The sequence below is a fragment of the Cyanistes caeruleus genome, chromosome 3 (assembly GCF_971803275.1).
Source record: "Cyanistes caeruleus chromosome 3, bCyaCae1.hap1.1, whole genome shotgun sequence".
Lineage (NCBI taxonomy): Eukaryota > Metazoa > Chordata > Aves > Passeriformes > Paridae > Cyanistes > Cyanistes caeruleus.
The window spans coordinates 16804793-16830418 of record NC_141703.1 but is presented as its reverse complement, the minus strand read 5'-3'; the positions used below and the strand labels follow the sequence as shown (position 1 = coordinate 16830418).

Genomic DNA, 25626 nt, shown 5'->3' with positions numbered 1-25626 from the left:
AGTTCCCATACCTACCATCTACCACACACCCTGGAAAAATTACCCATGGGTTAGACTGTTAGAAGCCTGTTCCTTTCTGTAGACAGGTCCAGAATGTCTGAAGATGACTACCAGCAGTTGTGGGAATGATTCTCTGCAAAACTCACCAAAGCCCTTAGAGCTCAAATGAATACACACAATGGAAGCAGCACACATCTGCATCTCCAGGGATTTCATTATTTGCACATTATCTACAGTACAATGTATCCCATGTTTACCTTCAGATGCAGCATGGGGATTGGTAATTTACACAGGCACAGACACATGTACATTCTTCATACTAGCACTAGTTCTATACAAATTCTGCTTAGCTTTTTTACTCAATAAGAAATCAAACTTGACACCTGTGCAAGATTTCTTTGCAAATCAGATAGGATTCATATGTTCCAGAGAGTCCCCAGTCCAGCCCAATTTACTTTAATTGTCCCATCATCTTTCTCCCACATCTCCCATCTTTCTCTGCTACAAAAAATAAGCAAGGTTAACAAAAGGCTTTGATCTAGCAATGGATGTCTGTAAGCTTGAGATGATGCATAAGCACTATATAAGTAGAAATAAGTGAACACTAAGCACAAAGCCTGCTCTTTCTTTTCAAGTGCTCAGCATCCACAAAGGTATGTTCCCCATTACAGCAAACTTCACTTTGACAGCAGATGGTTTCAATACTGTGGCTAGGCTGTAAAATAAGCCTCACAGAGATTCCTGAAATTGCTTTAACATAGCTGGGCTTACATACAAGTGAGCCTGGTACTGCTACCATAAAATAAACCAAAGAGGTGGAAAAATACTGGAGGATTAGGGTGTTAACCCATCACCAGAGGATTAAACAGGATGATTTGAGATAGTCACTGCCCTCAGGTGACAGCCCCACCCCTGTAGAGAGTGCCCTGTCCCTTCCAACAGTGTCAATGAATGGCATAGAAATCCAGTTGCAGACCAACCCAGTTTACAGTCCAGCACATTAAGGTAAACAAGGAGCACAAATTCACATAACATTCAGCCATCAATGGTGGCAGGAAGTATGTGACAAGGACAAAAGAGACAGCACCTGGGTTACCATCCCATTTAATTCATCATTGAATGCACATGACTGTGACACCATAAATTTCATCCCTCCTACCACTAGTGGTGATGCCTAAACTTCAGTCATCCTTGCAGCTTCTGTTCCTTACTCTCCAGTGTGACTGGAATTGCTAGCCCCAAATATGCCAACAAACCAGTTTACTAGGGAAATATTCACCAATAGCCAGTTTTGAGTGAACACTGAATCTGCATCCACCATCACTGAAAGAAAATGACAAAAACTTAGTCCTCTTTTTGCTAATGGCTTTGTATCTAAGCTAAAATAAATATGTCAATTCCAAAAGGATGCTGTGCTTAATATGACTTCTCCAGACCACCGCAAGTCCAACTGAATTATGTCATAAATGACAAGAATTATATCTTTTCATACATGCAAGAAAGGGCAGCAAGACACTGGAACCAAAGCTGGATTGCTGCTTCTGCACTGGAAGTCAGCTTGCACGGGTGTCAAAGCTCCAAGTGCTGTTCTTTAACGTGGATAAATACTGCTGTCTGCTAGACACACATCATCTAAGGGCAATAACAATAACACATTATCTTCCCGTAGTTTCGTTCAAATTCTTAGTGAGCAACCAGAATTCCTTACACCTGGATATCATTCTGCCATTGCTGGGCTGTGCTGGATAAGATGGATGTATTTCAGAATAGCACTTAAGTCCTATAAAGAGGCCTTCTGAAAAAGTGTACTGGGGCCTGTCAAACTGAGTTCTGTGCTGATTCCAGTACAGAGTTCAGAGATGCCACACAAACTGTTGGAGGAGGGCATTGTGGGCCAAATGAGAATGAAGAGGACAAAGACCCAGGAGATCAAACTCCAAATCCCAGTTCTGCCAGTCTCCCATTCAAATAGCCTCGTGGATTACAGTGCCTAGTGAACAGAGCTGACCTGAGGACACTGGATTCATCCCCAGATTTGGAACACAACACTTGAGGAAATCACCCAAATTTCCAGACATTGGTCTCTCACTTTCCCAGGAAGATGTTTCAGTAAAACTGGTTATCTATTTTGCAATTAGGAGGTGCTCTTTAATGAACCCTTGGCAAATTAACAAGGCTAATGTGCTGAATTCCAAGTTGTGATCCCTCGAAACGCAGGTTTTCTGTATCACTAAGCATCTTACTAGTATGTTTTATACTCAGGGAGGTGCCTCAGGTATAAAGGGAAGTCATTTGAATACTTAAAACAAATCTTGCAAATACTGTAATGTAAACAATACAGATCAGGCATACCAGCTTCCTGGCACTGCTTCCAAAAGGGATAAAGCAGTAAGGATGGTGAGGCTACCAGACAGGAGCTGCAGGGAGGAATTAGCAGGTGGGGAACAGAAGCCTTAGCAGATCACCCAGTTACACAATACTACTGAAATCTGACTACCTACCAAAGGTGGAAAAGAGGATGAAAGGAGAAAGAGACAGATATTTCTTTTTCATTTTGTTGGCAGAAAGAAGACAAAAGGATTTATTATTATCTTATTGTCATGAACAACCACAGAGTTCATGCCCTGGTTTGGTGTATGGGACTCAGCCTCACCCCTACAATGCACTGCAGGCCATGAGCCCCACACTTGCTTGCACTGCTACTCCCATATCCCATAGCAGCAGGAGAGCTTCTGTTAGTATAAACAGCAGCAGCAGCTCCTGAATTTCTGTAGAATCAAAAAGCAAACATAAGAGAAGGTGCACTTTCAGCTTTGTCCCTCAACTGGACTGGACAGATACTGGGGGATGCCTTGCCCCAGTCCTGTGAATTCTAAGCCAAATGGCAAGCTTTTGCACTGAATATTACAGCAGTGTATTTGTCCTCTCCACAATTTGAAATTAAGTGTCAAGAAACTTGACAAAGTCTTCCACTGTTAAAAACCTGTAGCTGGACACCTCCCTGTAAAACAACAGAGATTGTCCTCATCAACCAAATGTCTCTTGAAATATTTAAATGTGCAACACCATGAGCACCCAGAGAGGTGAACCAGTGGCACAACTTTGGACATGGCATCTCAAGCAGAATGGAAAATAACTGATGAAAGTCAAGAAGAAATTACTAGATCTAAGTAGCAGGGCTCACAAAGGAAGACTAAACTAGGAAGGAAAAGGGGAAAAAAAAAGGAGGACAGAGAATTTCACTGATGTCAAAAGCCACTTTAAAAAAGATGTCTGTTCTGTCTATCTGCAGAGACAGGAGAATCAAAGCACTTAAGTACAGCAAGGCTTGTAGACACACAGAAATACACTCTAACAAAACCCACAAGAAATAGACCAGATAAAGAGGCTGTGGATTCCCTATTATTTAAGGCACTTAAATTCAGCAGACATCCAGCATAAATACTGATGACCCTGCTCCAGAGAAAAGGAAATTAATTATATGATCTCTAGGGACTCTTCTAATACTTTTCTGACACTTGGAAGTGAGTGAAAGCACATTCAAATGGGCTGCTAATGCAAGGTGTACATCTACATAATTAATCTACCAAAGTTTGTCTGGTTTTCTCAGGAAACCTCCTACTTACCTGTTATGGAATCCTACACCCATACATCTGCAGCTCCAAAAACATCCCTTCTGCCCCATCCATCTCCTACAGACCCAAAGCTCTTGGTTTAGAGTCATAAATGATGAAATGACAACTGATTCTGAAGAAGTGATGGACAGGATGAAAAATCTAGTCAGTGGGATTGGAGGCAAGCCCAAAAAAAAAATGACAACAGACAGCAGGCAGATTAGAAACCACAAGCAGAAACCACAGCCAGAGCCAGCAACTCAGCAGCTGCACAGTGTTGGGTCATGAAGCATCAACCAAGGCTGATTATCAAGTCCAAGATGTCCCACAGAACATCAATGGAACATGAATAAAACCACTGGAACATTCAGAACGGAACATGAAGAACCTGCAGGACACAATACTCAGTTATAAAGGTGTTCCCAAGAAGGGACTGTTTTTCAGAACCTCACATTCAACTTTCTCACTTAGAATACTTCAGGTTTTTTCCATTCACATCATGGAATGTTTTGATTCTTAGCACTAGCAACAAAAATTTTATTCCAGTGGAACTTCACCTCTTTCCTGTGCTAAGAAATAGCACAATGTGGAGAAGTGTGATTAACTACACACACAAAGATCAAGTAGTTTCTTAATATTTTATTTACGTACTTGGATATTTTAAAAACACCCTTATAGTTGCCATTTTCTAAAATGCCACTATAATAACAAATGCTATACATATCGCCACAGGAGTCTTTTTCACACTTCTCTGAGTGTAATTCATCTTGAAATGAAGAATACACAAATTCAAGCAAGAAAACCTCTCCAGTAACAACTATAAAGACCAAGTAAATATACATCAAGTGCAGTGGATAATGATGACACATTTCAGAGATAAAGAAAATAGTACTCATTTCTTCTGCTAAAGTATCCTATTCCTTTGACTACTGAAAACACAATAACTAGTGCACTGACTCAATGACACATGGTAGTTTCATAATTAGGGTGGAGCATGCCAGCAACTATAAAGGTTGTCCCAATCTGAGACTCTCATTGCTGGATACATCTGAAAGCTTCGGGTTCTGAGTGAGGTAAGCATAACCTAAATATATTGGGTCTTTCAAATCCTTAAACCTAACTTAGATAATTTCCTTTACTGGGAAACTTTATCAATTTTACAGGAAAAAAAAATCCAACTCTTTTCATCTAGGTTAAGTATTACTCATTAAATGGTTAATTAGACAATGAAGAGAGTGTCAGATATATTTCAAACTGTGATTGTTATTGTCTGTTTTGTTTGCAGTTATTCTTCAAGACAACATCAGAGAAACATGGAACATTTACTCAATGAAAACCTTCTGAAGTATTTTACCCAGTATGCTTTACAGGAGGGCAGCACCAGTGCACTGTCCATTGGTGGGCTGAAGAATTTACTTCAGAATCAATTTGCACAGTACCTGAAGGTAAGTTTCACTCTCATTGTATTCACTGTGCTTGCATGGAATGCACAAGAAAAAGGAAATACAGGCAATGATGTTCAGGGCAGATTACTGTGCCCAAATGGTTTCACTGAATCCTTAATTCTTAAATAAGGCTTGGCTTATAAAACTTCATTTACATTGATGAACAGTAGCTCCAAACCGAAATTTAAGCACAGAGTTTATAACAAAGTCCTATGAAATCAAATGCAAAACAATCTAAGACCTTTTCTGTTTGGGTTTGCTTTTTTGCGTTTGGGTTTTTTTTCACGCAAGCCAAATTTTACCTGAAATACCTGAGTCTTATAAAATATTTTTAATTCAATCTAAAGAATTCATCTTGAATCTATAAAACATACAGAAAAGAATCTATAAACCTAAAAGAATGTATAAAGTGAAACAATAGAACACGTTTAAAAGCAAGTGACCTCAGCCAATTTCTATCTACATTAAATTACCACCAACACAAAATAAAAGAAGTTTTGCCATTCCAGAATGATTCTAAGTAAAGTAATGCCACCAAGCTAGAGAGAGAAATACCAATTTCCTGTATCTAGAAAAAAAACCAAAAACCTATGTTCTGATTTTATATCTACTCCCTGCCAAATCTTTCCTGAACTACATTAGGACTCAATATAGATTCTTCTGCTAGACAAATCTTTCAATACTGTGTTTTGGATATCTCACAAAAGCAATTTTTGCTAAAGGTCTGAAATAAGTGGCAATTCCATAGAAAAATATGGTATTTTGAGAATGACAGTAATCCAATTTAGTCATTTCAATTAACATAAATGGCTTATTAACAAAAGACTCCCCAAAAAACCCTACTAAAACACAAAGGGTTTTTTCTTTCCCTCAAAAGACAGCTTAGAAATTGATTGCTAAAAATTAATAGAAATGTGATGGTAAATTCAGAAATACAATGCTTTTATAACGCTGAAGACAATTCAGCATCATACACATTTTCCCAGACATGTGGAAATGGAACTGTTCAGAAAAAGAAATACTGATGTTTTCTGTCTGGACCTCAGACATTTTCAAGCAACAGGTCTGTTTGCAGACATTTATGGCACCATAATAAATCAATATCAAAACATAACAGGTTGTTACAAAACATGCAGAGATACATGGTATGAGCAAAAGATAACATTTTATAAATTTAAATTATAACTCCAAATTTAGCTTATATTATTTAATTAGCCTGATCAGGGCTCTTATTAGAATATTCACTGCATCAGGATGCTACATGCACTCTTTACCAGACACAACAAATAAAAGCTAATAATCTAAACTAAATTTAATACATTAGCAAGATGTTTTTAACAGTAAATACAGTATTCCTACTAAAGAGTGGGGAAGGGAGGGAAGGAGACCCTCAGATCCTGGCCCAAAGCATAAAGCAGCAACATTTTTTCAAAACGTGCATGCAGGGCCCAATTTAGTATCTAATAAAGGAGTAGGTTGTATGCATATTAATTTTTACTGGTGATCATGTACCTGCTGCAGCTATTTCACCTGCTCCATTTCCCAGATTCCGAATTTACACAGAAGACTGAAGTAACTCATCTGAGTAATACTTTATATTTCTCAAATGGTTATATATCTTTGTTAACATTTTTGACAGGCAAGCGCAGACACTGTCCTCCTAGCTTAACCAGTCAAACCAGTAAATACACCACTAGTAACACGGATTGTTATTGACTGCATCATTTCTTGGCAACATTCTTCATAGAAAAATGCTCATGGTGATCTAATTATTTCATTCTCTTTTTTTTTTTTTTTTTTAATTCTTGTCCTATAAAAACAGGATCAATTCTCACTTGATAACATAATTAAATCGTTGGACAAAAATAAGGATGGATCTGTCAGCTTTGATGAGTTTATGATGATTGTAAAAAAGATAACTAGTACAGGACAGTGAGGCATCTGCAAGAACAAGTATCACTGCTTTGAAGAAGAGCCTGGCATTTGTTTACATTACGTGTACATCTAAACCACAGATTTGTTATTATTTTAAAGCATATGGAATAAAGATTTAACAGATAAGAAAGTATGTTTGTATTGTGTTTCATTCACAGTCAACAGCCACACATTCCAGCTAAAATGTCTTCCAACTAGTTCAGAACTACTGTTTCTACTTCATGCTACATTTGAGGTGTTATTTAACAGATTCTGCTTTACCTGGGCTATTATTTGGACCTCTAGAGAAATTCAAATCACACAGTTTCTAAAACAGACAAAAAGAAAGGTGCAGCATGCCATTTGAGGAGTACTCCCCAACACTCCTCACAGTTCAGTTTCATCATTCGCAAAAGATGACACTTCATAAAACAAGCAGTTCAAACTTTTAGAAAATAAAGCCCTTATTTTCAATAGCAGTGTAACAATACCAAGTATGATAACTGCAACATTAGATGCTCATTTAAAATTATATTTACATAAGTATGTACTTTTTTTGTTATGACTCTATGAGTACAGACATATATATATATGTTTACATTTATATATATATATATATATATAAACTGAGTGACTTGTTGCAGTTGAAGTTCATTAGCGTAATTTGGTGCAGTCTTAACCTTTTCACTGCATGATTCCTGCATGAGATGTGTTTTCATGGGCATTATTATCTACTTCAAGAAGAAATTAGTAAAAGAGAAATATGAAGAATGGACATTTTGAAGACAAGTAATCAGTGGATTAGGCACTAATCCTACTAGAGAACTTGAAAATTTTCACTGAATTTTAACACCAACATCATCCATTATCTTGATAAATCACTTAGATCTGTGTTGCTTAAGGACTTAAAGACTCGGCTTAATTACAAAGCCTGTGAAGTGAATTCAAGATCCCCCTGCTACTGTGTTTCCTATCTGAATTTCCCCCCCCCATGAAATGAGGAATAAAGTACTCCACACCAGTGATTCATGAATAGAAGCCTTAAAAAATATGATGTTTAAACATTTTATGATTGTCCTAACATGCTCCCAGGCCATTCTTTTACAAAACCCCTTTAGTTGTTGAAATGTGTTATTTCTTGGAAGAAAGAAAATTGTATGTATTACTTTTTTTCTGGTTTACAAAAACATTCTAAATTAACAGTATGCTTTGATTTCAAAAGTAATTGCACTACATGCACACTATGCTAACTAAGCTCCACTAGCAACTTTACACACACACCTGAGTATAATCACAGAGTTTTAGGGCACGCTTTTGCATGTGTGAGACATACATTCCTTTTTATCTCTTACACAACCTTAGAAATTTTGGAATTTAATCAGGTTACTGACAATCTGAACAGGAAACATGAGGACCAGGAAACTAACATGTTTTAAGAGTGTCACCTACTGGCAAAATATACTTCTGCACAATTTCTTGAGTATATAGAAATGCAGTTATTTTACCCAGTGCAGTAAATTCAGGTTCATGATCCTATACAAGGTGTAATTGTTCATGAAAAACAATGAACACAATTAAAATTAGCTTTCTTTAATAAAAAAAAAAAAAAAGAGGAATATTATTTTCAGAAAGTTATTTCTTTCTTCCAGAACAGTATTAGATGCAGCTGCAATAAAACTGACTAAGAACATAACTAAAAGGATTATAAAAAAAATAAATCTAAGTTTAATAGTAGAGAAAGATGAGGGAAATGGAAAAAAACAAATAACTCTTCATCCATCCAGTGAATCCAGTTCACTAGTTGTTCAGACCATATAGTTTCCTTTTAAAGGAGTTATTTTTGAAATTACCACTTGCATAAGAAAATTCATAGCAAGCTCTACACTCAAACAAATGTGTTGCTTTTCTGAACAGCCATCCTTCCTTCAAAGGAGGTAAAAATTTACCCATCATTATTTTTCAAAAAGGCTAGGAAATAAAGCAGAAAGCTTAAAAACATATAATGGGAACATTACCTGCAAATAATCCACCCAGATGAGACCAAGAACTTGGGCTGTGCTCACAGCTCATGTATCTCCTTCATCTTCCCTACTGAACTAAGGGCAATACTCCAGGCCTGGGGAAGAGTGGCTGGAAAGCTGTCCTGGGTAAAAGAGCACTGAGGTGCTGGAGTATGTCCAGAAAACAACAGAGCTGATGAAGGTCTGGAGCACAAATCTGACATGGAACTGCTGAGGAAGCTAGGGTTTAGCCTGGAGAAAAGGAGGCTCAGGGGTGACCCTATCAAGCCCTACAACTGCCTGACAGGAGGTTACAGCCAGATAGGGATCGAGCTGTTCTCCCAGGCAGCCAGTGACAGGATGAGAGGAAATGGCCTCAAGCAGTGCCATGGGAGGTTGAGGTTAGAAATCAGGACTAATTTCTTCTCTGAAAGGGTTGTTAAGCATTGGAATGGGCTCCCCAGGGATGTGGTGAGGTCATCATCTCTAGAGATGTTCAAGACACAAATGTATGTGATACTTAGGGCCGTGGTGCAGTTGACAAGGTGGTATTTGGTTTAAGTTTGGACTTGATGATTTTGGAGGTCTTTTCCAACCTAAATGATTCTGTGATTCTCTGTAATACTGAGTTACATAAGTACTTGACATTTGCAGTTTTTATTTCCAGCAAAGAAATTTGAAAAAGATTAAAATTTTCATAGATGAAGACAATAAAAAGAAAAACAAAAGAGACCAAAATATTTTCTAAGTATTTTACATGAAGCTATCAACTTCAGTAGCACAGTTTTGAGTACCTGAATGCTCAGCAAATTAAGAAGCAATGTAAGTAACTGCATATTTTATGATGCCACTCAGTTCCCCTGCCAAACTACATGTCAAGTTTTGTCTCTTTTTTAAAAAATAAAAGGAAACGTAATTATTGCCTCACAAGTATCTTTCTTCTCCCTCTTCAGTTTTCAAAGGAGGGAAAACCAAAATAAAAATACACTGCTTCAGTCCTAAGTTAGGCACAGTTACTACATCAGTTTGATAGTTCAAAAGCTTCAGTAATCTGCTTCTCTTCCAACTGTTTTTATTGATTATATAGAATATCTAAACAGCTTTCAGCACAAAATAGACTCTGCTAAAGCAGATTATTTAGCAGCTGTAATTATTGGTAGTGCAAATCTCCCACTTGGAATGATTTACATCTGTTTCTTGGCCAGAACTGAGGTGTCAAAGATCAGATTAAGATGCTGAAATATGACTGTCAATAACCAATTCCAGAACCTTAATGCAGCTCAGAAAAACAGACTATCCATTATACACACTGCAATAATAACACTTCCATTGTAAACAATGTATTAATCTTCTATGACACATACATTCACTCCATTATTTTCTTAACTTTATGTCCACATAATTTTCTCTTTAACTTATCTACCTGATTTGCCCTTGAATGTAAACCACAAATCACCCAGTTAAATACCATTAAATAAAACTGGCACTCAAAAAGCTCTAGAAATAAGGATGCCCCAGAATCAGTCTTCTGTGCTCTACCCTCCTACAACCTAAAATTTTACAGTAAGCTTTCAACATCTTCCACATTTTACAACATATTACTATTATGAAATTGACTCCTGCAGTGAAAGAGTACATATTTGCACATAGTCAAGAAGAAAGAAGAGACCTCTAACTATAGCAGTGCCACAAATTTGATGCCAAAAGCAAAGTTTATCTTCACTCACCTGAGGACTTCTCCAAACACTACCAAGTTCTAGCAGCTAGTCTCACCCTGAAGCTCTGAAGGTCTTCAATTTACTTTCAAAATTTCTGGCTAGATTATCTTTCCTATGCAAAAAGCAACTTTGACAAACTGAGCAAATGCTCTAAAAGCCTATTTCCGACTAAGCAGACGTGAAAAAAGTATGTTTTACTTGCAAATCCAACAAAATTCTTTTGAAAGAAACAGTAGGCCACTGTGAGCAGCCCACCTAATTCGCCACTAGAGCAAATGTTTGCATGTCATATCAAAATACTACTTTATTTGTCATATTTATTTCTGTTCTTTTTCGTTTTCTTAAAAACCCTCTTTCCCTGATCACTCTTAAGTTTTACTACATTAATAATGTGATGAAATCCACTCTAAAATCCTATCACCAGCATATGATGCAGAGAGCCCTGCCATATCTGGGGCATTGACATTTTTGTCAAAAGGACGACCATAAGATGCATGGGGAGGACAGGTGTAGTGGTTATTTATACTAAATATATACACATATATCTATATATATATATATTTGTATAAATAAGAAATATAAGAATTTTTCAACCCATTTCCATTTAATCCTTATCTTGTCATATAAATTTTTATTTTGGTAATAGTTTGTGCTACACCTTTCAGTTCCCTTTCGTATTTTATTCTCTAGTAAAGCAAACTCCCAGCATGAGTTTACACGCAAGGAAACTATTAGAAAAATTACAAAAATAAAGCTAAGGCAATTCACAGAAGCAAAGAGCCAATGGCAAGAGACTATCAAAAGAAAATACCTTTCTAAACAATACTGAGTAAGGACAGCAGATACCACCTCATGTCCTACCACATAAAAACTAACACAGGAGGAGCTCCCTTTCTAACAAAGATGAATGTTCACAAACACATGCAAGGAAAAAACAGTACTTACAACTGGGTTTTTTGTGTCTGGGTCAAATTCTGTAGAATTTGCATCTGGAACAGAAGTTCAAAGTAAACACAGTACATTTGCTCTACATGCACTACAAACTCATAACAGCTCTGTGGCATTTCAGGGCTTGTCTACATTTATGTTACAATCTCACATGCTGAAATGCATCCTGCACCACTTTTGAAGCAATCACAGGAAGTATATGACCTCAGACACATAAGTTTCCTTTCCTGCTTCCCAAAACACTTTCCTTTCAGCTCTTAGTGTTAGAAATTCATTAATAAGTTAAATGTCTTCATACTACTACTGCAATGGCTCTTGTCTGGCCACTCTGGCTAATGAAGGCAAGTGAGAAAACCACTTCTCAGTCTTTACTTCTCACCACCAGCACACTTCAGAAAGACCAGAGGTGAACTCTAAGCACACTTTCACTCTTAGATCAAAAAGCAGGTTTGAAACAATCTGCATAACAAAGAGTTATTACTCCCTTACACAGAGAGGTAGCAAAGGGTACCTAGCTGAAAATGATCTTGCTGCAAGAGTTAAGTATCTAACAATCATAAGATCTGTAAACAGCTCTAATAATAGACATACATTTCATATAGAGAATAAAAATTCCTCTAAACGAATTATATTCATACCAGCATCCTGAGCTCACCTTCCCAATTCAAACAGTTTCTTGCGAATTCCACAACTGCTAACTGCATTCCCAGGCAAACTCCTAAATGAGAAAACAGAAACTCCAGAATTTCCAGGAGAAAGAGTAGGACTAATTAAGTACTTGCTGTTCTGTCTTAAACCTGACTGCTTTGAAATCTTGGTATTCGTTACATATATACAGACTTACAAAAAGCTAAACCAAAAGCAGCTGCTCAATGTAAAACTCACACTTCAAATGTGGCACACAATAAATACATGTGACGTAATTATGTGCTTTAAACCCTTTCAAAGATACTTTATTCCTCTCATCTATTTTACCAAAAATTACTGCAAAGACAAACAGAAGTGGAAAGCTTGGATATATCCTGATGCAAGCTTTCTTTTGGCAACTACTCAGACACTTTAAAAAAAGTAAGAAATGTGGAGTAGGAAGTAAAGCCTCAGAGGCACACAAACAGCACTTACAATGTCTTCAGACTTTATCGTAATAACATATACCAGTAAATAAAAACATTTAATAGAGCAAAAGTGGTCCAAAGACACCTATGTTTTCTGCACTTTGTTTAATAAAGAGAATGATATTGATATAATTACAATGAGAAGCAAAGACTCTCCATTTTTGTACATGCAAATTAAACCTTTTCAGAAGGGATTGTCTTTTTTCCTTCCTCATACAGCAGATGTGGTACAGGACTATGCTCCTGGGGATTCTTTACATGGCAGACAATCACAACATCACATAAACTTGCCTAAGACAGCATCCTTCCCTAATGTGGGAGTTTGGGTTTTGTATTTTTCTAATCAAATCAATTAGCTTGCTATACATTCCTAAACACAGTAATTTCTCACTCTAATGATCTTACCAAGGAAAGGCTTTTTCTTTGTTCTTGCCCAGGAGATAGCTTGGAGTTTGCCTTCTGTTCCCCTAATTCCAAAACCTCCTGGGACCAGAATGCCACTGTAATGACAGCCATATATAAAAGAATTAACATATAGAATCAAGCCAGCAGATGAATCCACACAACTTGAAGACACTTGAGATTATAACTTATATATATAACATATATATATGTGTGTATATATATATATATAACTTTTATATATAAAAAAACTTATATTTATATCTATATAAAAAAGCTTATATATATAAGCAAGGACAATTCATTACAGAATGTAATAGAAAACATATGTTTTCTATGACCATTGGAATAGAAAGAAATTAACTCCAAAATTGGAGACGTTTCATCTACCCACCCCAATCCTCATCTGACCAATATCACACTTCCATGAAATTTCATCACAGTGAAAATTCCACTGCTTAAATAAATATAGCTCAAATAAACTAGCTACATATTCACTACTTAAAATCCTAACACCCAAAATTTAGATCTTCTAACACTGAAAAAACTAAATGCATCTAGACAAGAAACAACATCCCTTTAAAAATACAAATTTAAATCCTAGGAATGATTCTTAACAGAGACATTTGCAGTGTGCATTTACGAGCACTCTTCACTATGCTGCATATTGACAACAAAAAATATTTGACAACTGATCTGCACTATATAAAAAGTCCAGATATTCAGAAAAGCAAAACAACAACAACAACAAAATAATCAAAACCCTAAATCAACAGCCAAAAACCTGCAATTTGTCTAAAGAGATTCAGCAGACCTTGAGGATATATGTTGATATTACAATTTGCTGAAGCTTTTCACCACCCATGCAATTTATCCTTTCACTTAAGTAACGGAATTCTGGATGCATTGAGAAATTATTTGATTTATTGAAACATTTTTCATCACATGAAATAAGTATCATTGTCTGCATTTGGGATGCAGAATGCCCAATGTCACTTACTCTGCTTTGCACAGTTTGTGCCATGCCTGGTGATATTTCACTGAGTTCTCTGCTTCTGTAGAACGCTCAAGTTCTGTTGAATCTATGTACTAATAAAGAAAAATATGCAATGAAATGGTCTCTTCTTCCACAGAAAGAGCAGCAAACAGTATATAATCAAGTGTTAAGAGAAATTATTAGGAGTTTCAAGTGAATTTGCCAATAAACACGTAACAACTTCACTGAAGACCCAGTATTTGCTTTTAAGATGGGGTGTTTGCTCTAGTTGCAGCAATCTGTGCCCTTTTCTTTGCACATAGCTCAGGAGCTGTGTCTGCCTGCAGCCTCCAGGTAAGCAGACTAACTAGAATGCTTTGTAACTCTGAACCAGGTTAATTTCCTATGGCAACCAGGGCTAAACAAGGACTGGTGCTGACCTTATCCTGCCTTCCCATTATGATATGGCCAGGATGTTTACTTTCCTGGCTTTTGCGTGCCACAGCTTGTCCAATCTTATTGTAAGATTGGAAGAATCTGCATTGTCTTTGAGAAAGGTGTTCCTGGGGATTCTTGGGTAGAAAGGGAGAAAAACTCATTATCTATGCCCTACTAGAAATACTGCATTAGAATCTCCAGTGTCATTAAAAAGCACAGATCCTGATGCACCGCTAGAGTGAAGTGAGGGGAAAATGTACTGCACTGGGGACACAAAAGATCAGAGTGTGATTCTGGGTTTTGTCAGTCTTTCTCATATTAACATAATTAATAACATTCTGATGTAGAGTCCATTCTCCATAAAAATGAGATCATCTGAAATGGCAGAACTCACCTGTGTGCAGAGAAAGGCAACTGACAAGGAGATTGCTGAAAGTTTCCCAGACAAGACTGCTTTCTAGCAAATATTTTCTACTTTTTCCACATTCCAGAAGGCATCAAAAATACAACAGAAAAATAACTACTTTTGAATGTTGCTATTCTATACTAGAAGAATATTACACAATCAACTAAAAAGACACTATGATACTGCGAGGTTGGAAAGAGAAATTAATGACAGTTGGAGTTACTTGCATTCTCCTTGCCAAACATATCGAGAACAAACAGTTATCAATTTAAGAAGCACCAACATTTCATCATTCAGGTTAAGCAGTTTCTTCAGAGTATGGGCTTGTACTGACAGCCTCTGGGCATAAACACTAAAAGGAGGTTTGGACAGTTAACTACAGTGGGAGCTGTGTCTGTTAACATTTCAACACTGCACTGGAGCTCAGCAGCCATCAGCTTTCATGCTTGTTAATGCAGAAGCCTCACCAAAATTAAGACCAGCTGCACATGAAGCATGCTGTGCATTTGCAGACAGGGCATCTTTCACCTTTTTTTGCTAAAAGCAAAGCTATTTTTCATATAAAAAAAATTTCCCACTCTGCAGCTGTCAGTGCAAAACACAACAGTGACACTATCACATAGGAGAAGTCTCAAACCTCACTCCCTGCTCAAAGCAAGTCAAATTAGAGCAGACTGCTTAAGGATCTAAAAATCTCCAGGGATCAATTCTGGCTGTTCCCACTTTCATGTTTCTTCATGCACACAGAAACAACTTTTTAGAGTATTAGCTAATAATCTTCTCAGGGAACAAAAGAAGTCTAACCACCTGCCATTTCCCAAAATCCTAACTTTCACCTTTTCTTTTTGTTTTTTTTAAGACTGGTACATTTGCTCTTTTCTAGTAATAGAATAATTAGGTTGTAAGGTCCTTGAATCCAACTGTTAACCCAGGACTGCCAAGTTCACCATAAAACTACGTGTCATGAAAACAAGTGAAATTGAAACTACGATAGTAAATATAAATTTGCAGATAAAGTCTGCTTTTTCACCAGATCCAGTCTGGGCAACTTCAGTGTTCCTTTCAGGTAAGTTTAGTTTCAAGTAAAATATTTAAATCTGTAAACATTTCTTTTGAAAAATTGGATGCTTGGCCAGTCAGTATTTATCTGCATGATTCTTTTTCTAATTTTCACATGACTTAAAACTGCCTCACATGATGGGAACTAGTAGGTTACCACAGAATGATACAGTAGTAGAATCAAAGTATTCCTGAAAGCAAAAGCCAGAAATATCCTCACCATTAAATCCAGTTTGTAATTAATTGCCAGTGCAGAGTGTTCCAGAGCTTTGAAAACAGATGCATAGCAGTCACTTAGCTTTGTGTACTTGCCGACGAGAGCTATGGAACACACCTTCAGCAACCTTTCGTATCTGATAAAAACAAGTTCTTCAGTCACTACACCAAATTTCACAAAATAAAATCATTTTAACAGTGTTTGCTTTTTCTTAGATCTACAAAATATCTTCCAAAATTTCCAAACTGCCAATGGTTTTAAACCCAGACCATTCACAGGTGTTGATAAGCACTACACCCAGTCAGTCCAGTTTGGTGACTTCATAGCAGCTAAAACCAAACCTGAATTACAGCACTTCCAGAGAAAGCAGCAGGGATGTAGAATACCTGCAAGCCATTTTCTTCCACTTCATTAGAAGATCACTTGGCTGGTCATCAATAGGTAAATTTAGCCTCTGTTTAAAATACTTAATGATGCCTTGCTCCTCCAATAGGATCGGTACTCGATAAGTAGAAGAAACGTCATGGATAAATATCACCTAACAAAAAAAGGCAGAACATAAAAAACTTAAATTTTTCATAGAAAACATTTGTTCTACTTTTGGATACTACATGCATTTTTTTATTCTACACACATTCTGGTTTTTAAATACCTTCCTTTTGAATGAGCAGGAGAGCACAGCTATTTAATATTTAAGGTTCCATTAAATCTACAAGACAGAAGTTACTCAAAAAGTAAAAATATGCTTTACTTCACACCATCATACAGGCTTGTCAAGCCTATCAATGCATCAGTTTTAATGCAAACATCTGGCCCCTCAAGCACTTGTGCTTGCTAGCACTTTCTTCCTCCCCTCTCACAAACCTGAAGAGTATTAACCATGAAAGCAAGAAAACAAATTAAACCTAACAAAACAGACCAAATTTGGTTGTGACAAAGTCTCCTAAAAGTATTTTGCTAGTGAACTAGGATATGTAACAGTCCATTTAAGGACCTTTTTGTTAAGAACACATTTCTTATAAACTGCACCCAATCTGCCAGCAATTAAGCTGATTGTGTGTGGTTTACCTGAGATCACAGAACTCAGAATCCTGAGCGCGAGTGTTCTCTTCCCTGAAGACGTAACAGTAAAGGATACTCTCTTTGCTACCCTTGAGCTACTTCTGTTCATCACAAACTTTGAACATGTGTGTGCTGCCCCATGCCTCTCTATGTGCCCATCCAATCTGAAATGCCACAGAACCACTTGCATTTGTTCTACCTTCAGCATTACCCATTACATTTGCTCTCACTTGCAAAAATATTAAAGAGCAGTCAATCAATCAAAATTAATATTCAAATAGCAATTAATTGTAAATTATTAAGGAAAAAAACAGATGTGAATTATAGAAGAATATATCACTATGCAGTAGATGGATGCTTAATGGCATAAATAGCTTATTATATATTATCACAGTAAGAGTGCTTATGTGGCTGTGACCATCTGTGGACATAAGCAAATCACCTAGCTTTAACCACAGTTTGGTCATCCATTATTACAATCGCCTGAGACGATTTATGGGTGATAAATACATAATAATAAATAATGAAGTAAACCAGCCATAGTTGTGAAAACTGTACCGTTTCATGCTATGTATAACAACTAACCATGCACTCAAAATCTATTTTTATTAGCTATTATGCAACATGCATTTAAATTATTAATGACTGTTTGACATAAAACTTAACATATATACTCCTGATATTTTGAAAATGCTGTAGCATCCAAAAGAGCAAGATAAAAATTATAAAAACAATTACATATGAATGAAGCAGTCAGAAGTTGAAAAAGAGAAATGCAAATAAATATTTGTACACTTTCCCACACATAATATTGAAGTACAGACCTGCTCAGGCTCCACATGACAAAACATGGAAATCTTCTCCTTCACAGCCATCTCTATAGGTTTTGCACTTCTGCAGACAATCTGTCATAACAAAAGGAAAAACTTCAAATATTTACTAGGCAAACCAATAGAAGATCCTCAGTACTTCAGAGAGAAATTAATCTCCTTTGGAAGCAGAGCACAAACAAATATGCCTTTTTTTACTCTTTCCCATCTTCTGGAGTTCTACAATATACGACAGCTCACAAGTATCACAAGCAAGGCAGAAGAAAATCAGTCACCTGCCCATACTGACCAATTTTTATTCATCTCTCATTGGCATTCTCTGTAATATTGCTTCCTCAAATTCTTCTTTCTTATAGCTACTATTGGAACAATCTTTGCCTCAAGTCTAGCAGCTCTGTAAGTATGAATATGATGAATCAAAAGGAATATTGTAATCTTATCAGGAGGATCAGATTTAAATTGAGAGCAATAATTCTTAGCTTACATGCATGAGTATTTCAGTACTTTAGCATCTTTTTAATTTACACATCATGACAAAAAGGAGGCCAAAGAAGAGAAAACTAATTTTTAATTATATGGAGATTTTACTGGTCCTAGTATTTTGCTGATACATTTAAACCCCAGTAATTTTATAAAATATTGACCATTTTTAACCAATGAAAAAAAAATAGTTATATGTTTTCATGTTTGTTGGAAGGGTTTTTTTTTTGTATTACCTAACTCCAGGCAACCATATCAAAATGCAGAACTGCTCTAGTAAAGTGCCTACTGATTACTGTGTACTCCCTTAAGTTATCTTGAAACCTGAAAGTATAACAAAAATTAGGATCATCCTGTTGCGAGGTTCATTACTTTCCCCATCTTTCTAGCAAATGCAACTACATAATTTATCAAGCCCCTTTTGCTCAGAAACTTGTAGCTGCCCTCTGATCACCTTGCTAATGTAGCTTAGCTGCACTGATACCAATGGAGTCTAATTAATTTGACCTACCCTTAGAAGTAATTCTAGAAGCAGAAAAAAAAGGCAAGGGAAAATTAGTGTGCTTTTAAATCAAAATGTAATTAGGAAACAATTTGTACATTCTATTCACTTGAGCATAATTCATATGTGAAATGTGGTACAATTTGAAGCTGAAGGTATAATTCATAAACCTTGATATTATGAGCATGTGAGTAAACCCACTTTGAAATCTATCATCTGTCTTTAATTAAAGACAAAATTAAAGTTTATGCAGACACAGAAATCAAAACCATCAGAATCAACATGAAAACAACAAAACCAGAATAAAAATGGCAGAGATACACCACAAAGGAACATAACACACAGGAGATGAGGAGCAATTGAATCCAATGGAGCAGCCCTGACAAATGCACGCTCCAAGTGCTGCATCAGAGTACAGGATCTCTGCACCCACAGCCTGCTCATCTGGCACTGAGAACACCCTGAACAGAGGGGAGAACAAAGAGGCTCAGGCACACAGAGCTGAGCAGCCACCCCAGGGATGCCCGGGAGCAGGCAGGAAGGCAGCAGGGATTCAGAACAGGATGAGCCAGCTCAGGCAGCTCAGGCAGCCTGGCAGTACAGCTCATGCAGGAAGCTTTCCTGGCTGCCCCTGAAGGAGCTGCCCCATGTGCTGCCTGGCCAAGACAGCAACCATTTAAATACTGGCCTGAAACAGCACTCAAGGAACTTTATAAGAGCATCAAGAGGCTGCACCCCGAGTGAGATCTGTCCCTGCTTCAGGCATCAACAGCAGCAGTCAAGAAACAAAAATTATATTGTGCTCCTGGCAGTCCCAGAACTGCCCCAGGCAAGAACCCAAGATGCAAGATAGCGACTATGTTCATCTGTTGTCCTTTTATTACACAAACTCACTGAACAGGCTTTTTAAAGAAAATTATTTTTTGGAGTGGAGGGAGAAGTCAGGCCCTGGCAATTGTCTTAAATGCCTCCAAAAAGCACAGGCAACTTTCCCTATGCAGTTAGCACTTCAAGAGGGATTTTGGACTTTAGGCCGTGAAACTTGGAGGACAGTACAGCATTACATTAATAAAAATCTTTCCTTACACAAGCTGGTTATGATTCCATGTCACAACCATTTGACACCAAACACATCTTTCACATATCCTATTTCCAAATCCATTGGTTTTTAGTTAAAAACATTCATAAATGTAAAATGAAAGAGCTCAAAAAAGAACAGAAAGAAGCACAACACAAAATTTAGCTGTGTGACTATCTTCTTAAGAATCATTTTTCTTTTTTGAGGAAATACACATTGCTTCTTCTTAACAATGCATTAAAAAATTCTGAATGTTACAAGATAGAAACATTCTAGATCTTCCTACAAAGTGAATTGAGATTTCAATTATTTTTAGCAGTGAAGTATTATTTTTGCAAAAGCATGCTTTTAGAAGAACATAGCTACAGTCCCAAGATATTGCAAGAAGTTAGTCGAATTAAGTTAGCTTAGGGTGATTTTGAGTAATTTGATTTCCTGTGGCTTTAATGGAGCTATGCAGCACATATTTAGCATTTCTTCTAATATTCTCATCTCTTCTGAGAGACTACAGCTTTTTCTTTGAACACAGGTTATGTAAGGACATTTCTAGATGACCTATAAATAAAAATCTGTATTTATTGACTCACCAAATCTGGAGACAAGCCTAGACCCCTCAGTGCTCGAACACTGTTCTGTGTTGGTTTTGTCTTCTGTTCACCAGTAGCATTAGGCTGGAAAGGCACATTTTGAAAGCTCAAATACCAACTCACATCTACTAACAAAGCACTTACAGATCAAAAAAGAAAATTCATTGCATGTAATATTATTTGCAGGAAATATATCCAAAAAAGAGCCATAATATGCCAGAAACAGAAATGGCACCACTGTTATTACTTGTATATGAAATACTGTGAAGAAACCAAAGGGTTCCAATTCAGGTTAAGTTTCTTTTGTTTTGTTTTTTTTTTTTTGAGAAAAAAATTCCATATCATTTTCTGAGGCAGAAGAAGAATATTCCAAAAGCTGGATATGGCTAAAAAATGGAGAATGTCCAACACAGCACAAAACCTTCAGTGACTGTTCTTGGAATATTCACATGTAGTAAATAATTCTGTTCCCAAATACACAGAATTAATCCTCTCAATTGCTGTTCAATCCTCTAATCCACAGCTGTAGTTGGCAATTATCTTTTTGTCTGTAGAAGGCAAAATCTATCATCATTACAAACCTTTGCTAACCAAAATATCCACAGTGAGTAGTGGAGCAAAATTTAGAGTCCAAATAAAAAATACTTCTAGTCCTGTACAAGGAGTTACAGTGGTCTTGACTCCAGCATGAAAGGGTTAATGAAACAAGTAAACAACTATAGAGCCAATATAGAGTAAAATTTATTTTATTAATTCTAATAACTTACCTGTGGTACTAGGCTAACATGGATATTACAGAAGTTCTCTCTTTTTGCTTTGAACTGAAACTGTCTAAATGCTTCAACAAATGGCATTCCTTCAATATCTCCAATTGTTCCACCCAGCTGAAAAGAAAATGGATATGTCAGAGTGGCAGAAAGCAAAAACAAAAGAAAAACAAGTCTCATGTATTTCAAGATGTTTTCTGAAACTTTTATCTCAAAAAAAAACCCCTGACAACTGAAATTTGCAAAGATACTCTACAAAGTGCTTTCATCTACTCTGCACAGTTTGCCTCTTGTGGAAAACATTAAACAAGTTTCCAGTTTTGTTATGTTCACTTTCCACCAAATACATAAGCTTCCCACGGGAAGATGTGTAATGCTGCTGAATAATACATGCTTCACACTGCATGTGTTCAAAGGGGTGAACCAGTAATCAATAGTTAAGCTGATGTGAAGATTTTTGCATAGAAAAACTTAATTTGTGATTAACTAGAGACAGACATTTCTCAGTAATACCATAGCTTTCCAACATCAATAATTGTTTATTAACAAACCAAAAGGCAAGACTAAGTTTATGCTGAAATTTATTTATAAAGGCAGAAATCAGATGCCTTCCAAAGACACAGTGAGCTATAGCAGACTAAGCACTGAATAAAGCAGCTTTGCACACAATTCTGATGAAATACTTGTATTTCAGAATGATCTTCTTGTGCCACCAAGTGGTTTTGGCCAGAATTACATATTTTTGGTATTCCAGTACCAGAAAAACTGACAACTGCATTTGTACATCACACTCATTTAGTCTAGCTCCTTCAGAATTTTACAATGAAAAAAATGTTACCATTATTTTTAGAGTACTGAAGAAAAATAATTTTATCAGGCTGCAGGTACAAGTGTGCAATAAAAAAAACAAACAAACAAAACAAAACCAAACCTGTAGCTTATGGAGTGATATGATCATCACTTATTAATGTTTTTGTGCAACTTTTGTATTTACTTTTTCATATTTGTTTTAAATTAAATATTTGACTCCCACTGTGAATATTATAAAAAGATGTATAGATACACTGGTAAGTATTTCAATCAAGGCAAACTGTTCTGCATAAGAAACACTGAGTAGTTCTGCTGTTGGGTCACATACCTTATAGTACTATTGATTGCTGTGGTCACTTCTGGCATTAATCTGTGACATCTTCTTTCATATTCTCAAATATAATATTTTTTCATTATTTTCTGCTGTAATAATACTACTAGCACTTACTGGCTTTCATCCAGTTGTCTCAATGCCCTACTAAGCATGGGTAAAACTCACCGTTTCCATTGTGCAGAACATTAGCGGGTGAAGTAATTAACAAAGTTGCCTCCAAAGATCTTAAAGATAGCATCAGAAATTGGAAAACTAACTTACACATTGTTTAAATATATTCCTTTAAGCATGACCACAAGCAACAAGATGAACATTTGAAGTTCTATGGAAAGCTACAATGTTAAAGGTCCTCCTTACTGACAATAGAATATTTCAAGTATTACACAAGTTTTCTCTAACTATTAAAATATAAAGCTTCAGTCAAACATATCGATCTTGGAATAGACAGTTCACATTACAGTAACTGCTTTAATTCTCTAAGTTAATAAATTCTGAAGAAGCTCAATTTCAGACATATTCTAGAGTGGATTTACTCAAGTAAACAAAAGCTATAGAGGTAAGACCATGCCTATCACTTTCAGAACAAAGCAAAGAATATAGAATGTGTCTTTGAATTTCTGCTCTCCATAAAACTTCAGTCTGACCTTTTTACAGGAAGCAGGAAAGAGAAAGCAAACGAGCTCATTGTGCTCACTGTAGATATACAACCTAAAAGGTTCCATACATACCTCAATTACACAGATTTGTGGCTCCTTTTTGTCATCATCCACTGGAACTTTTGCCTGATTCATTACCCATTCCTGAACTGCATCAGTAATGTGTGGAACAACTATAAAACAAAACCAAAGAAGGCAAGCACAGCTTACTTTAGGCCCATATTATGAATTTTTGCATGCAAAAGGGGTAAAGTGAACAGAAAGCCAAGAAAGTACTAGGTTCTTTCTCTAGTTCTCCTTTCCTTGAGCCCAGAAGACAGGAATATACCCATATCTTTTGGAAGGGAGAAAGGAGTAAGGTGGTGGAGCAAGAAGCAGCCTATTCGAGCTGATCCCTTCTTTTGTGAAGACTGAATGAACTAGTATCCCACAAAATTAAAAATATTACCTTGAACGGTTTTTCCCAGATAATCACCATGTCTTTCTTTATTAATGACATGCTGATATATCTTTCCAGTGGTGATATTGTTATCTTTATAGAGATTGATGTCCAAAAATCTCTCATAATTCCCCAAATCTAAGTCAACTTCTCCACCATCATTCAATACAAAAACTTCACCTGAAAAAAGAAAGCAAAACCAAACAGAAAAACAATAAAATAATCAGAATTATTAAACACACAGCAGGAATACTATAGATGTCTTAAAATAGAATAAAAAGAATTTAAATTATATATGATAACAACATATCAATAAAGTCCACACTGGAACTCAATCTGCATTGTCATTCTGTATGACTTAATACCCAAGTCATTAGTTTTACATCTAATGTCCATCCCTCAGACACATATAATTTTGCAAATAAAATGTAAGTTATATTGCCAAAATATTCAAGTAACATAAACATTTAACCAGCATTTCAACAGCAGAATAATCCTTCATTGGAAGAAAACAATCCCTAGGAATCATAAACCAGCAACAAATTAAATATTCATTTATTGCAGGAGAGAAAAACTATGCTTTTATGAGCATGAATTATTATACATGCTCAAAGCGTTTCACTATAAATTCTTGTTGTTTGGATCTATTTTAATGACTGAGGCTTGGATCAGGAGTAAAGTTATAATGAATAAAAATGCTTCTTCAAACATGATCACTGTTTCTGAGTCAGTTGTTTCATCCAGTATATTTGGTTCACCATGTCCACAGCAAGGGTTACTTCTGACCCTAAAAAATCCACTTAAAATACCCTTCAGGTTAACACTTTTCTTAGGCCTCTAAAGAATCTCTAAATTCTGAATCTAGTCAACTTCTGACAGAACTCAATTTTCTAGATCTTGAAGTAAGGCTGGAAAGCTCTTCAGAAAAACTGTAAATATTCTGCCATGACCCAATAAATCAATGGCAAAACAAGTTACGTGACTAATGCAGAAAAAAATAAGAAGTGGACTACGGAAATGTATATATATCCTACCAAAGTACAGCACTCCACTTCCATGAACTGCCTAACAAATCACTCCAATGTGTAAAACAGAGTGGAAGAATTATTCCTGATTCTGTGGGCACTTAATAATTCCCCTATATGTAGACAATGTATTAAATTATCATATATTTATACATAAATCATCCTCTAAATCATAATTTCTGCCAAGAAGTCAAATGGAATCAACATTTCTCTTAAGCAGGCCTTGAAAGAAAAGAATACAAGAAGTATTATTAAAAAGCCTCTAATGTTTACTGGAAATCACTGAATTAATCATATCAATCATATTTCTGTCCAAATGTTAATGAAGGAGGCTTGCCATTCTGGCTCATGTAACTTCCATGTACTATGTAGCAAGCCAGTGTTTCTTCACAAGCAGTAAGAAAATTTTCAGGGAAAAAAATAGAATTCCATGCCACAATATTCCACCTCCCCTGTACCTGGTCCAGGGAAGGAATATACCCTCACAATCTGAAGCAATCACAGCAGTTGTATGACCCACCCAACTGCTTAAGCAGCAGTACATGTGCTCATTAAAGTGCAGTAAATTCTTTTACTGCAAAAAAAAACCCTCGTTTTAAGAGAGGTCTGATGTGCTCTGCTCTTCCTCTACTTAAAAAGCAAAGTCATGTTTTTTCAGTTAAGGAGATACACATATTTATCTTCAGTTCCAAAAATCTTGGTGTGAATTAAAAGTAAGCAAATACAATCCAAAACCATAAAAATAATTAGAAATGTCTACTGGCTGAAGGCACTTGGAAAACCAGTTTTTAATAAATGTACAAG

At 36.3% G+C, this 25626-nt stretch overlaps 2 protein-coding genes across 2 annotated transcripts in view; one reads left to right on the top strand and one right to left on the bottom strand.

Annotated features, from left to right (window-relative positions):
* Nucleotides 1-25626, bottom strand: part of CTPS2 (CTP synthase 2) — a 60133-nt gene that overhangs the window by 32084 nt on the left and 2423 nt on the right. Inside the window, 11 exon segments of the mRNA XM_023918427.2 lie at nucleotides 11637-11680; nucleotides 12295-12357; nucleotides 13160-13254; nucleotides 14157-14245; nucleotides 16256-16388; nucleotides 16639-16790; nucleotides 18139-18219; nucleotides 20792-20875; nucleotides 21559-21675; nucleotides 23431-23531; nucleotides 23807-23977. Coding sequence (XP_023774195.2) covers nucleotides 11637-11680; nucleotides 12295-12357; nucleotides 13160-13254; nucleotides 14157-14245; nucleotides 16256-16388; nucleotides 16639-16790; nucleotides 18139-18219; nucleotides 20792-20875; nucleotides 21559-21675; nucleotides 23431-23531; nucleotides 23807-23977 — 1130 coding nt within the window.
* On the top strand, nucleotides 4648-7124 carry S100G (S100 calcium binding protein G). Its single transcript, XM_086880008.1, has 3 exons — nucleotides 4648-4687; nucleotides 4900-5059; nucleotides 6882-7124. The coding sequence occupies exons 2-3, from the start codon at nucleotides 4928-4930 to the stop codon at nucleotides 6993-6995; spliced, it is 246 nt and encodes an 81-aa protein (XP_086736134.1). The 5' UTR covers nucleotides 4648-4687; nucleotides 4900-4927; the 3' UTR covers nucleotides 6996-7124.

What these genes read in the sequence shown, in the direction of transcription:
- S100G (XM_086880008.1), top strand. Translation starts at nt 4,928, where the DNA reads ATGGAACATTTACTCAATGAAAACCTTCTGAAGTATTTTACCCAGTAT. An exon ending in AATTTGCACAGTACCTGAAG is followed by an intron (nt 5,060 to 6,881) that starts GTAAGTTTCACT and finishes CTATAAAAACAG; the next exon opens with GATCAATTCTCACTTGATAA.